Genomic DNA, 15,945 nt, shown 5'->3' on the forward strand with positions numbered 1-15,945 from the left:
AACTAAATGTCCATCAATACTATGAAATACTATGCAGCTATTTTAAAAAATGAGGTTAGTTTACATATAAGGAAACAGAAAATGTCTAAGAAATTAGTTTTGTTTTGGTGTGTACAGAAAGAAGTTATAGAATCATACATATAATATGATCTCAGTTTTGTTTAAAGAAACTGTGGCCAACTCTTCAGACAGGGATTGGACTGGACAATGGGATAGAAAAAGATGCTGGTGAAGAATGAGCTGTTTGCATCAAGTAGACACTTGAAACTATGTTGGCATCTCCTATCTTGACGGGAGATGAGAGGGCAGAGGGGGGTCAGAAGCTGGCCAAATGGACACGAAAAGAGAGAGTGGAGGGAAGGAGTGTGCTGTCTCATTAGAGGGAGATCAATTAGGAGTACACAGCAATGTGTATATAAATTTTTGTATGAGACTGACTTGATTTGTAAAATTTCACTTAAAGCACAATAAGAATTTTTTTAAAAAACTGTGTATGTGGGCACATTTATATGTGTCTTATTTTAAACTCATTTATCTACTTCTAATAATTTTAAATGAGATAAATGAGATGTGTTCTCTAGGCGGTACTGCGGCTTTGGCAATAGTGACACTTCATGACTTCTGAGGATAGGACATGTAAGGCGATACAGCTTCCACCTGGATCCTTCGGATGCTCGCCTTTGGAACCTAGCCACCGTGTTTTGAGGAAGTACAAATTACCTATGTGGAGTGACCACATGAAAAGGCCCACATGGAGAGGAATTTAGGTGCCCAGCCTACTGTATCAACCACCAGACATCTGAGCAAATAAGAGTTCAGAAGATTCCAACCCCAGCGTTTCAATCTTCCAGCTCAAACCCCAGGCGTCATAAAGCAGAGATAAGTTGTCCCTGTGGTCCAAATTTCTGATCCATTAATGAACATAGATAAATGGTTGTTTTATGTCATTAGGTTTTGACGTAATTTCTTAGCGAAGACAAAGTAAACAGAACATCCAAATATTAGACTGATTATTGAAATAAAGAATATTTGTAGTACCTAACATAAAGTCTCAGCCCTGTTTGCTGAATTCACAAAACTCCTATAGCTGTAAAGTTACCTGAATTTAGTAATTCATATTGCTTCTTACCTCCAAGCTTCCAGAATGTGCTGCCCAATGTAAAGGGGTAAATTTATGGACAGCATCAACTTCATTAATGCTGGCTCCATGTTCCACTATTGCTGAAAGCCGCTTTACATCTCCAGCTCGTACTGCATCATGTATGCTACCAAAATGCACCTTCTTCCTGACACCTGTTAAAAAACCAAGTTGCTTAAAATATATTACAGAACTGTGAATAAAACACTAAAGCATTGATTCAACAGAAGCACAAAATCACTTTAGCTTTCCACCAAATAATTTACTACAAAGCTGACTGTGATTAACATCTTAATCAGACTTCCTGTTTCAGCTCTGACATGTAAAGAGTATGGACGTTGTCACTTCTTGCAAGAAAAAAGCTGAACAGAGCAAAAGTCAACAACTTTTCTTGGACTCATCAGAGAATTGAGGTCACATGGCAAACTGTCACCCCAAAATATGGAGAAACAGGAGCATTCAGAGAAATACAGCTGAGTTCAGCTTAGTTGGAACAGAAGCTAATGAAGCCATAAAATTATACCCAAAAAAACCAAACCCACTGCCATCAAGTCAATTCCAACTCATAGCAACCCTATAGGACAGAGTAGAACTGCCCCATAGAATTTCCAAGGAGCACCTGGCGGATTTGAACTGCCAACCTCTTGGTTAACAGCTACAGCACTTAACCACTATCCCACCAGGGTTTCCTAGGAACACTTAAATGGTAATTTTGATGTATTGCTGAGGCTTGAATTGTACTAGTCTGAGAGTAAGAAATTCCTGGGGCCCACAATCTTAGGTGGCCCTACACTATCATACATTTTACCTCCAGAGACCCCACCAGGTCATCACTTTGAAGAGTGATGAAAAATCACCTCATGTTTTTGACAGAGGAAGGCAAAAAATAATCATGCGGAAATACACACAATGCATTCTCAAAAGCTTATTCTCCAGTAAAGACTTTATCAGAAACTTATCTCACATAGGCAGAGGGGCAGTTACCCAACTCCAGCTCCCCCTAGCCTTTCTGTCTCACCTAAGGGAGGGAGAAAAAAAAAAAAGGTTACACTTGTGAAGGTCACAGCCCAGGGAAAAATGCCCAGTAAAAGTTCGAGATTTAATCATAGGATTATAGATTTCTTCCCCTCCCCTACACGTTACCACTTCATCAACAAAGCTCCAAGTATAATAACACTGGATTATAACTAAAAGAGCTGCAAGCCTCAGACTCTTTTTAAGAAAGCATTCAGAGGTAAACCTGAAGACAACAGGGGAGATAAAAACAAAGACACTAGACGATACTGAAACCCCTGGCACCTATGGTTACAGCAAACATTACACACAGTCCAACCCTGATTAACATAAAACCTCAATCCCTATTACCCAATATATCATGTTCAGATTTTGCCAAAAAATTACAAGGCATGGTTAAAGGCAGATAAAAATACAGTCTGAAAAGACAAAGCAAGCATCAAAATTAGACTTACATATGAAACAGATTTTGGAATTATCAGACAGAATTTAAAGTAACTATAATTAATACATTAGGGGCTTGAATGGAAAAAGTAAATAACATGTAAGAACAGGTGGTGATGTAAGGGAATAGATGGAAACTCTAAAAAAGAATCAAAAGGAAATGCTGTAAAAAAAAAAAGACATTATAAAAGAAAAGAAGAATGCCTTTGATGGGTGCATCAACAGAATGAACATGGATGAATACAGAATCAGTGAGCTTGAAGATATGTCAATAGAAACTTCCAAAACTGAAATACAAAGAAAAAGGGAATGAAAAAAACAAAACACAATATCCAAGAACTTGGGATAGTTTCACAAAGTGTAACATATGCATAACTGGAACATCAGAAGAAGAGAGAGAGAATGGAGCAAAAGAAATATCTGAAATAATAACAGCCAAGAACTTTCCAAAATTAATGACAGACACCAAACCACAGATCCAGGAAGCTCAGAGAATACTAAGCAGGATAAAAAAAAAAAAAAATACACTTAGTAATATCATATTCAAACTGTAAAAACCAAAGACAAAGAGAAAACCTTGAAAGAAACCAGAGGAAACAAACTACCTTACAAAAAAAAAAAAAAAAAAAAAAAACGTACAGAGAGAGAAAAAAGAATCATAGTGGGCTTCTCACTATTAATTCTTCTAAAGAACATGCAAGCAAGAAACAAGTGTAGTGAAGTATTTAAGTGCTGAAAGACTAAAACCACTAACCTATAACTTTATTTTCAGCAAAATTATCCTTTAAGAGTGAAAAAAAAAAAACAATTTTTATAGAAACACACACACACAGAGAATTCATCACTGGCAGACCTACCTGCAAAAAATGTTAAAAGAAATTCTTCAGGCAGAAGGAAAATGATGTAAGTCAAAAACACAAATCTACATTTAAAAAAAAAAAAAGAAAAGCACTAGAAAAGGAATAAACGAAGGTAAAGTAAAATCTTTTTCTTATTCTTAATTGATCTAATAAATATTTGTTTGGTCAAAGTAATAATGTAGTAGTAAGAAGGTACTGTGTGTCAAAAAAAGAAAATTACACACCTATATCCCTCATGAACGTAGACACAAAAATCCTCAACAAAATTCTAGCCAATAGAATTCAACAACATATCAAAAAAAAATCCACCAGAACCAATTGGGATTTATACCAGGTATGCAAGGATGGTTCAATATTAGAAAAACAATTAATGTAATCCACCATATAAATAAAACAAAAGACAAAAACCACATGATTTTATCAATTGATGCAGAAAAGGCATTTGACAAAGTCCAATACCCATTCATGATAAAAACTCTTAGTAAAATAGGAATAGAAGGAAAATTCCTCAACATAATAAAGGGCATTTATACAAAGCCAACAGCCAACATCATTCTTAATGGAGGGATTCTAAAAACATTCCCCATAAGAATGGGAAGCAGGCGAGGATGCCCCTTATCACCGCTCTTATTCAACATTGTGCTGGAGGTCCTAGCCAGAGCAATTAGGCTGTACAAAGAAATAAGGGGCATCCAGATTGGCAAGGAAGAAGTAAAAGTATCTCTGTTTGCAGATGACATGATCTTATACACAGAAAACCCTAAAGAATCCTCAAAAAAAACTACTGAAACTAATAGAAGAGTTCAGCAGAGTATCAGGTTACTAGATACCCAAAATCAGTTGGATTCCTCTACACCAACAAAAAGAACATCAAAGAGGAAATCACCAAATCAATACCATTCACAGTAGCCCCCAAGAAGATAAAATACTTAGGAATAAATCTAACCAGAGACGTAAAAGACCTATACAAAGAAAACTACAAGGTACTACTGCAAGAAACCAAAAAGGACCTACATAAGTGGAAAAACATACCTTGCTCATGGATACAAGACTTAAGATTGTAAAAATGTCTATTCTACCAAAAGCCATCTATATATACAATGCAATTCTGATCCAAATTCCAATGACATTTTTTAATGAGATGGAGAAACAAATCACCAACTTCATATGGAAGGGAAAGAAGCCCCGGATAAGTAAAGCATTACTGTAAAAGAAGAACAAAGTGGGAGGCCTCACTCTTCCTGATTTTAGAACCTATTATACCACCACAGTAGTTAAAACAGCCTGGTACTGGTACAACAACAGACACATAGACTAATGGAACAGAATTGAGAATCAATATAGAAATCCATCCACATATGAGCAGCTGATATTTGACAAAGGCCCAATGTCAGTTAACTGGGGAAAAGATAGTCTTTTTAGCAAATGGTGCTGGCATGACGGGATATCCATTTGCAAAAAAATGAAACAGGACCCATACCTCACACCATGTACAAATACTAACACCAAATGGATCAAAGGCCTAAACATAAAGTCTAAAATGATAAAGATCATGGAAGAAAAAACAGGGACAACATTAGGAGCCCTAATACACAGCATAAACAAAATACAAAACATTACTAAAAATGCTGAAGAAAACCCAGATAACTGGGAGCTCCTAAAAATCAAACACCTATGCTCATCTAAAGACTTCCAAAAGAGTAAAAAGACCACCTACAGACTGGGAAAAAATTTTCAGCTATGACATCTCCGACCAGCGCCTGATCTCTAAAATCTACATGATCCTGCTAAAACTCAACCACAAAAAGACAAACAACCCAATTAAAAAATGGGCAAAGGATATGAACAGACACTTCACCAAAGACATTCAGGCATCTAACAGGTACATGAGGGAATGCTCTCGATCATTAGCCATTAGAGAAACACAAATCAAAGCTACGACAAGATTCCATCTCACTCCAACAAGGCTGGCATTAATCCAAAAACACAAAATAATAAATGTTGGAGAGGCTGTGGAGAGACTGGAACACCCACACACTGCTGGTGGGAATGTCAGATGGTACAACCACTTTGGAAATCGATTTGGCTCTTCCTTAAAAAGCTAGAAATAGAAGTACCATATGACCCAGCAATCCCGCTCCTTGGAATATATCCTAGAGAAATAAGAGCCTTTACACAAACAGATATATGTACACCCATGTTTATTGCAGCACTGTTTACAATAGCAAAAAGATGGAAGCAACCAAGGTGCCCAACAATGAATGAATGGATAAATAAATTATGGTGTATTCACACAATGGAATACTATGCATTGATAAAGAACAGTGATGAATCTGTGAAACATTTCATAACATGGAGGAACCTGAAAGACATTATGCTGAATGAAATCAGATGCAAAAGGACAACTATTGTATAAGACCACTATTATAAGATCTTGAGAAATAGTTTAAACTAAGAAACACATTCTTTTGTGGTTACGAGAGTGGGGAGGGAAGGAAGACGGGAGAAGGATATTTACTAATTAGATAGTAGATGAGAACTACTTTAGGTGAAGGGAAGGACAACACGTAATACAAGGAAGGTCAGCACAACTGGACTAAACCAAAAGCAAAGAAGTTTCCTGAATAAACTGAATGCTTCGAAGGTTAGTGAAGCAGGGGCAGGGGTTTAGGGACCATGGTTTCAGAGGACATTTAAGTCAATTGGCATAATAAAATCTATTAAGAAAACATTCTGCATCCCACTTTGAAGAGTAGCGTCTGGGGTCTTAAATGCTAGCAAGCGGTCATCTAAGATGCATCAATGAGTCTCAACCCATCTGGATCAAAGGAGAATGAAGAACACCAATGACACAAGGTAACAAAGAGCCCAAGAGACAGAAAGGGCTACATGAACCAGAGACTACATTATCCTGAGACCAAAAGATCTAGATGGTGCCCAGACACAACCGATGACTGCCCTGACAGAGAACACAACAGAGAACCCCTGAGGGAGCAGGGGAACAGTGGGATGCAGACCCCAAATTTTCGTAAAAAGACCAGACTTAATGGTCTGACTGAGACTAGAAGGACCCCAGCAGTCATGGCCCCCAGACCTTCTGTTGGCCCAGGACAGGAACCACTCCAGAAGCCAGCTCATCGGACATGGATTGGACCAGATGATAGGTAGGAGAGGGATGCTGGTGAGGAGTGAGCTACTTGGATCAGGTGGACACTTGAGACTGTGTTGGCATCTCCTGCCTGGAGGGGAGATAGGAGGGTAGAGGGGCTTAGAAGCTGGCAAAATGGACACGAAAAGAGAGAGTGGAAGGAAGGAGCAGGCTGTCTCATTGGGGGGAGAGTAATTGGGAGTATGTGACGGCACTGGGTTTTTTTTTTTTTAGCAAGGTGTATATAAGTTTTTATGTGAGAGACTGACTGGATTTGTAAACTTTCACTTAAAGCACAATAAAAATTATTTTAAAAAAGCAAGAATGTATTGTGTGATTATAGCTTACACATAAATGACACAAATGACAGCAATTTCATAAGAGATGGAAGGAATTGGGAATAGGGAAGAATTGGGAACACTCTCTTAGAAGGTACTTCCACTACACATGAAGTGGTATAGTATTATTTAAAAGTAACCTTAGATCAGTTTTAAATGTATATTGCAAACTCTAGGGCAACCACTAAGAAAAAAAAATTTAAAGAAGTATAATTGATATGCTGAGAAGAGAGAAAATGGAATCATAAAATACTCAAACAGATAGAGACGATAGAGGGTATCATTGAGTTGTACATGTGAAAAACATTGAATTGGCAAATGTATTATATATATTTTTACAACAATTAAAAAAGAAAAAATCAATTAAAAAAAGAGAAGAAACAAAGAACAAATACAACAAATATAAAACAGTTACAAACATGGTAGATATTATTCAACTATATCGTAATCGCTTTAAATGTGAATGGTCTAAGTATACCAATTAAAAGAGACTGTAACAGTGGATTTAAAAAAAAAAAAAAAAAAAACAAGACCCAGCCATATGCTATCTACAAGGGGAAAAAAAAAAACCATTGCCTTCGAGTAATTTTCGCCTCATACCAACCCTATAGGACAGTGTAGAACTGACCCATAGGGTTTCCAAGGAGCACCTGGTGCATTTGAACTGCCAACCTTTTAGTTAGCAGCCATAGCTCTTAACCACTACGCCACTAGGGTTTCCTACCTACAAGAAATCCATTTTAAATATAAAGTCACAGATAGATTAAAAGTATAAGCATGGAGAAAGACATACCATGTGGACACCAATAAAAAGAAAGCTTGAGTAGCTGTATTAATTTCAGACAAGGCCAACTTCATATGTTATACCCTTCATAGTCTTCTTTATAAAAAGGCATAACATAATGATAAAGGGATCTATTCTTCAAGAAGACATGCACCTAACAACAGAGCATGGAAATAGGTGAGGGTATGACTGAAAGAATTACAGGGAAACTTAGACAAATCCACCATTAGAGCTGGAAACTTCAACATTCTTTTATCAGTAACTGACAGAACAAGCAGGTAGAACATCTGTAACTGAAAAGCACTATCAATCAACTTGATCTAATTGACGTTTATACAATCCTTCATCTAATGACAGCAGAATACACAATCTTCTTTTAAGCTTACATGGAACATTCTGGGCCATGAAACACAACTTTACAATTTTAAAAGAACAGAAATCATGCAAAGCGTGCTCTGAGACCACAACGCAATTAAACTAGAAATCCATAACAGATAGCTGGAAAAAATCCAAAATATTTGGAGATTAAACAACACGTTTTAAAATAGCACATGGGATAAACAAGAAGTCTCAAGAGAAATTTTTAAAAATTTCAGACTAAATGAAAATGAAAACAAATCTTATCAAAATCTGTGGGACACAACATTTTAATCAGAATATGCCATCCCTCTGCTCAAAACCCTCTAATAACTTCCCATCCAGCAGCATCACTAGGGCTGGTGTCACTGAGTGTAGATATTCACAGTGTCATCCCCCCGTGGACCTCTTCCTTTATCAAACCATACAGAATCTTTAGTAATGTTTATCACCAATTTTAATCATAGAATAATATCTGATATAGTTATAAATTGCTTAAATGTACCATTTCTTAGATTATATGAATACTAACAACAGAATTGTTTTGTAAAATCTTTCTACATTGAATTACATTATTAGTTCCAACATTATTAGCAACTGAGCGGAATCCTCTTTTTAATTTTTTTCCTTCTTTTCCTTTAATTACTACCTCAATCTCAAAAGAGTTATTGATATAACGTTTAGCATATTAACTTTACAAATACTAATTACTACAATATTTAACTACAATATTGTAGCTAAAACACCGGAAATTTTGACAAAATTAGCAACTTAAAAATACTAGCAGCAATAAAACAACAGTGCATGCTTGTAGTGGGTGCAGATGAAATCATGTGATTCGAAGCATCACTGTAATTGGGTAATAATGACAGCTCTGACTAGAAGGTTCAAAAACTAAATTAGCATAGAGTTTTAGCCTTGTAGGTATACATGTAAGCTGGGCCAGAAAAAATGTTTCTTTTGTTGTAACTAACTACAGGAATATTTTTATAAAAAAACAATAAATTTCTGCTGAAACCCTGCACAAATATTTTATGGACAGTCATTTTGGCGCAAAGCCCTCTGACAGAGTCACCTGGTGCGGTTTGCTCCCCCCACAACGCCTTAGAGACGCCACTGTTCCCATCTCATTCAGAGTCAAAGTCAAAGTCATTACAATGGCCTAAAAAGGATCTGGTCGCCTTCCTCAAACTTCTCTCAACTTATCTCCTTCCGCAACTCCCTCACTGACTCTGCTCCATCCATAGCGGCCTCCTTGCTATTCCTTAAATTGAAGAGGTATGTTCCCACTTCAGGGTACTGTACTTGCTATTCCCCTGTCTGGAATGTCCCCAGACATCTGTAAGTTTCACTCCTTCCCTTCTTTAGATCTTTATTCACATATTAACTTTTCAGTAAGGAATTCCCTGATCTCTTCCTTTGTCCCAACACTCTCTTATCCCCTTTCTCTGCTTTATTTTTCCTGCACAACACTTATCATATTACCTTCTTACTATATTTTACTTATGTATTGTTATCATTATCTGTATCTCTCCACTAAAATTAAATACCTAAGAGGGAAGGGATTTTTTTGGCTCTTTTGTTCACTGCTAAAACTCTACTGCCTAGAATAATATTTGGTACATAGTAGGTGTCATGGGATGAATTGAGTCCCCAAAAAAGATATGTTCAAGTCGTAGCTCCCCGTACCTGTGATTGTGACCTTATTTGGAAAGAGGGTCTTTGCAGATATAGTTAGTTAAGTTAATGTGAAGTCATCCTGGAGTACCAAAACCTGTTGCCATCGATTCCAACTCATAGCGACCCTACAGGACAGAGTAGAACTAACCCATAGGGTTCCCAAGGCTATAATCTTTACGAAAGCAGACTGCCACATCTTTCTGCCACGGAGTAGCTGGTGGGTTCAAACTGCCAACCTTTCAGTTAGTAGCCAACTGCTTTAACCACTGCACCACCAGGACTCCTAGTGTCCGTATGAGAAGAAAAGAGACACAGAGGGAAGATGGCCATGGGAAGATGGAGGAAGAGATTGGAGTCATATGGCCACAAACCAAGGAACACCTTGGGCTATCAGAAGCTGGAAGAGGCAAGGAAGAATCTTCCTCTAGAGCCTTCAGAGAGCATGGCTCTGCCGACACCCTGAATTTGAACTTCTAACCTCCAGAAATGTGAAAGAATAAACTTCTGTTGTTATAAGTCGTCCACTGTCTTAGGCTGGGTTCTCAGAGAAGCAAAACCAGTAAAGCGTATAAATATATAGAGAGAGAATTTTATCAAGGAAATGGCTCATGCAGTTGTACAGGCTGTAACGTCCCAAGTCCATGGGTCAGGATAGAGGCTTCTCCTGATTCACGTAGCCACAGGGGCTGGTGAACCCAGGATGGGCAGGTCTGAGAGCAGGGCTTTTGCTCACAGACTGTGAAGACTGACAAATCCCAGATCGGCAGGCAAGATGGCAGGAAAGCTGCTAGCTCAAGTCCCAAGAACCAGAGGTCAGACGAACAGGAGCCAGCTGCAGGATCCAGAACAGCAAAAGTCCCGGAGCCCTGCCAGAACACCCGCCCACACTCAATGCAGGCCACACACCTCAGGAAACTCCCCCTCAATCAACTGGCTACTCACAGCAGACCCCATCATGGGTGCAATCACACATCAAATCCCAACTGGGAAGTGACCACAACATCACACTACTGCCAAAACACTGAGAATCACGGTCCGGCCAAGCTGACACACAATCATTACCATCACATCCACCTTGTTGTAATTTGTTATGGCAGCCCTGGGAAATTAATACAGTAGGTGATCAATAAATACTGGCTGAATGAATGAATGAAGAAAAGAACCTATCACAAAGTCAAAGTTAGTGAAACCTGTTATTTAATTTATTCAACTAGTATTTACTAAGTAGATACCATAGGCCAGGCACTTTGGCAGGCTTTGGGGGATATATAGTCTCTACACTCAGCAAGCATACAATTCTAAACCAAACCAAGTCCGCTGCTGTCAAGTCAATTTTCGACTCATAGCGACACTACAGGACAGAGTAGAACTGCCCCATAGAGTTTCCAAGGACTGCCTGGTAGATTCAAACTGCCAACCTTTTGGTTCGCAGCCAGAGCACTTAACCACTATGCCAGCAGAGTTTCCATATGATTCTAGTGGTATCAAATTAGGTTACAGCTATAGCTGATGTATATAATGTATCAATACATGTATTTTTTTTTATTTTTGTAACTCATCCTACACTAAGAAAGGAATGACAGGTCACACTTTTTAGTTCATACACTCTAATGTTTTATATCTTATAATTTAATGTTTCAAACATCAAGAGTGCGTTATCAGGCTTACTGTACTGTGAAATACTTCAGTGTGCACTGTGACCCAGATGGCAATAAAGGTTTATAAGCATGAACTGACAACTGTTGGAAGCAGGAAGAATAAGTTCAATCGAAGTATTTCCCAAAAAAAAGCAAGCAAACAAAAAAGGCATGATTCCTGATCTCAAGAATCCCATAATTCTATTTGGAAAACGACTCTCCAACACTTCTAGACCATAATCTACAGAAACTTGTACTACTATTTATGTATATGTTCTCTCTCTACAACCAGAGTGTTAATTTCTCAAGGGCTGGAATCCTATCTTACACTGGAATCCTATCGTACTTGAACCTTTAGCAAAATACTATACATTTACTCAGTCATCCTTTCCGAGCATCTACCACATGCCAGGCACTATGATTACAGGGTGATAATGGGATGACTCCAAGGTTTCTGGCTTAGTCACCTGAGTGGATTCCAGTGCCATTAATTGAGACAGAGAACACTGAAGAACAAAAAGGATATATGGATACGAAATTACATTTTGGACATGTTGCATTGTAGACATGAGTCTGCACCTCAGAGAGTACATCTAGAGTTCAGATTTCAGTGTTAGGAAGCTTTTTCTAAGCCCCATTCTCACTCTGCACTGGAGCCAATAGCACTGTGCTCTTCTCTATAATACTCATTACACTAATCATTATTTGCTCCATACTTGTTTTTCCCACTACAAGGTAAAAACTGTGTCTGTCTTCTTAAGACGTAGCACATAGTAGGCGCTCATTAAACATATATAGGATGTTTGAATGAATAACATAGATGTAGGGGTTAGTAGGGTTGAAGCCATAGCACATGACAAGAAAAAGAGGGCTAGTTAGTGATGGCACTATAGAGGAAAAAACCAACAATTTGCGGAGGAAAAAAAAAAAAACACCAAACCCATTACGGAGGGTTGATTCCGACTCATAGATGGAATAACTCAAGCAAAGGAAGCAGAGATCCAATAGGGCAGAAGGAAGAAAGCCTAATGTTGTGATCTCTACAGGCTCAAATGCTGCGGAGAAACCAAGTAAGAACTTAAAAGGGTCCATAAGATTTAACAAGAGTTGATGTCAAATCTGGGCAAAAAGACTCAGAGGAGTGGTGGAGATGGAAAGAAAGAGAGGAAAGCCTAAATGAAGGAGGATAGGGGATGGATGTGGAGCTTTGGGGGTACACTGAGAATAGGTCAAGGAGGAGAAATCAGGAGGAAGAGAAAGGGAAATGCTGAAGAGAGAAAAGGAGTGTGTGCAAGGGCCCACGAGGTAGGCTCACTCACCCGGGTTTGCAGTCATCGGAGAGGAGCTGGAGGGGCCTGAATCAGACACCCCGGGCATGGTGCAACCCCCTGGGCTCTGGGGAGGAGGTGAATCTAGGCCCCTGCTGCTGCAGCGGTCTTCACTTGCTCTCACCCACGAGCCACTGCAGTGGCAGCGGCCATCTCCGTCGTCGTCGCCGCGTGGACCGGGCCCGCGGTCCTCTCCTGCTCTCTCCCAGGAGCACCTGTGGTGGGAACTTTCGTCTTCACTTTCTCTCTCCCAGGAACGACTGAGGCGGCGACCGAAGTCTTCGCCTATGGTCACCACCGAGTCGCTAGCCGCATAGCTACGGTCTTCGCTTATTCCTTCCCAAGAGCTACCGAGGCTGGGGCCGGCATCAACACTCCCTGCCTCCCAAGAGCCACTGAGACGGCGGCTGTGGTCGTCGCTGACTGACTCCCCAGAGTCGCTGGTTCGGGGGCTCTGGGCTTCACTCACTTCCTTCCAAGTGCCGCTGAGGCGGAGGCCGCGGTCTTCTCTCACTGTTCCCACCGAGTCGCTAGTTTGATAGTCGCGGACTTGACTTACTCTTAAATTCACGTCGCTGCTGCGGAAGTCCGGATTTTCTCTCTCTCTCTCCCGAGAGCTGCTGTGGTGGCGGCCACTCTCTCTCCTAACTGTCTCCCGAGAGACACTGCGGCGGTGCCCCAGGTCTTCACTTACTCTTCCCGCGCAGGCCCTGCGGCGGTGCTCGCCGTCTTTACTGATCCTTTCCCTGTCTTTCTCCTGACTCGCCACCGCGACGGCCGTGCCGGTCGGGTATCCTCCTCACGTGGTGGCTCGTGCAGCGGCCGCCGTCTTCGTTTGATACTCCCCGCAAGTCGGTGCGGCCGCGACGGCCGCCGTGGGTTCGAAGCGTCTCCTCCAAGTTGCTTTCACGCGTCCCGACTCCGGCGGTGCAGGAGCTGTCGCCTTGGAAACGAGTAAACTACCGGCGTGCTGTGGTCATTTCCAGTTCCTTACGCCTCACGTCACTTCCGGCTTTCCTGGCTGAACCTTTTTAAGCTTACACCCCTGGAGAAGTCGGGTGGTGACATCGACCGGTTTTCCGTGATATTCTTATCGGTTTCACACCCAAATTAGCTAGGCCCAGTCTCTGTAAGCGCCTGGCATCGATCGCGCCCTCCACGGCTCAGCGACCCAGGTGAAGGCCCCAGGACTGCATTCTGCGTAGGTGACCTGGGGCGCGGGCCGGGCGGGGCTTTTCCCCTTTTCGTCCTTGGTGGACTGAGTATAATTTTTCAGTGCTGGATGAAACATTGGAGAATATCTATTCTTACCCTGTCATTTCACAAGTATGGACACAGACCAAAAGAAGAAGTTAGCAACTGCAGCCGCTGCTGTCCTTACTGAGTGCTTATTAGTGCCAGGCTTGTTATTTAATTCTTAAAATAATTTTGCAAGGTAGGTGTTATCCTCATTTTACATGTAAGGAGACTCAAGGTATCAGTAATTTGTCCAAGGCCAAACAGCAGGTAAGTGGTAGAGCCAGACTAAAAACACAGGTCTGTAGTTCAAAGACTGCTAAGGTCTCTTGACTGCAGATTCACAGTTCCTTTAGTGCAGCATGTTTGTTTACTTTCTTCAGTTTAGTCCAGATCTTATTCTCCAGCCCTCTTGATTAACATGTATTCCTGTATTCACTATATATAGTAAACATATAGTTCAGGCTTCTTGTCAGCAGCTGAGAATACATAAATTAATCAGAATTCTCCGTTCCCCAAGGGCATCACCCACCTTGATTCCCCTTCTCAACCTGTGTTTTCCATCCTTATTGCCTTGGCACACATATCTTCTCCTGCTGAAATCATACAGTATGTTTTCACATTTCTATATGGCTTTGTAAATGCTCTTTCTCCTATCAGGAAGCTACTCTGTGGCCTGTACACACTTTTGGGGAATTCCCCTGATCTGCCTTTCCTCCCTGAGGCCCAGTAAATGGCCCTTTAACTTGGGTTGCCTTTTATAATATTAATAATAATAACTGGCATTTATTGAGTTTATATGATTGGCCTGGCCCTGTACTAAGTGCTTTATATTAGTTTTCTTATTTAATCCTTATAACTTGCCAGGATAGGTGTTGTTTTTTTTTGTTTTTTACAGATAGAGAAATAAGGCACAAAAGTTAATTGTCTACTTACAGTACTAAGTACTTGAATTAGGATTCCCCCCTAGGCTTTGATTTTACTTCATACGCTCGTCAAAGTCTTTGAATTCCCACAGCCTTGCTAGACCTCTCATCACATTGTATTGCAGTTACCTACTTAACAGCTGATCCTCCTATTCCTCACCCCATGGACTCTGAGCTTCTGGAAGGTAGCTCGTATTCTTGGCATTCCTGACATCAAGGGAGTGGGCATTGATTGGCTGTTGGTCAGGTGGATGAGCTGATAGGTAGGTTAAGAGTAAAATTTTTTCAGAATGGAGAGGAAACTTAGAATTAGTCAGGCTGATGTCATTTTTAGAGATGATCAGTGGAAGCCTTTTGTCTTAACAGACATCTATTGAGTGATTAATGTGGGCCAATTTCTATGCTAAGTGATTTGCAATTAGTGTCAAACTTAATATGTATTATTGTTTCTGTTTTTACAGATGAAGAAACAGCTCAGATTTGGTCAAGATCTCAGAGTGGGAAATTGGAACCCACTTGCAACTGACTAAATTAATATGGTGCTTGTAGCCACTTATATAATAATGATAAAAGCTTTATTTCTTGCTTCGCTATGTGGAGTGGATAAACTCACCACGGGACTAAAGCAGTGCACGACAGGCCCTTAAAGAATATACAGCTGGCAGGGAGGACCAGAAAAGGGGACATAAATAGGTAGTTGAGAAGCAGAAACTCTAAAATCTCCAAAATAAAAGAAATTAATGAAATAGAAAATAAAATTGATCAAAGTAGTAGCTGATATTTGAAAAGAACAATAGAATAAAATCTGAGAAAGAATAGAGGAGAGAATATTGGAAACAAAGGGGACTTGTTACAGATATGATGGAGACTTTGAAAATCAGAATTGAATTAATTATTATGTATAACCCTACACAGATAATTTTGAAAATCGACTTAGACAATTTTCTAGGGAAGTATAAATTTCAAAAAATTGGCACAAAAGTTAGAAAACCTTAACAAGCTAATAATCATAAAAGAATCTGTCCCCCACAAAAGTCACCAGGAACAAAGTATAG

The 15,945-nt window shown here is 39.9% G+C and overlaps 1 protein-coding gene across 1 annotated transcript in view; it reads right to left on the reverse strand.

The window, feature by feature from the left end:
- The window catches only part of ANKRD42 (ankyrin repeat domain 42), a gene marked incomplete at its 5' end in the record, with an annotated part of 101,595 nt that extends 88,068 nt beyond the window's left edge, over positions 1-13,527 (reverse strand). The window contains 2 exons of the mRNA XM_049889758.1: positions 1,130-1,293; positions 12,720-13,527. Of these exons, the coding sequence (XP_049745715.1) occupies positions 1,130-1,293; positions 12,720-13,527 (972 nt within the window). The remainder of the gene's footprint in view (positions 1-1,129; positions 1,294-12,719) is intronic.
- Between the last annotated feature and the right edge of the window lie 2,418 nt (positions 13,528-15,945).

The sequence above is a fragment of the Elephas maximus genome, chromosome 7 (genome assembly GCF_024166365.1).
Source record: "Elephas maximus indicus isolate mEleMax1 chromosome 7, mEleMax1 primary haplotype, whole genome shotgun sequence".
In the NCBI taxonomy this organism is placed as follows: Eukaryota; Metazoa; Chordata; class Mammalia; order Proboscidea; family Elephantidae; genus Elephas; species Elephas maximus.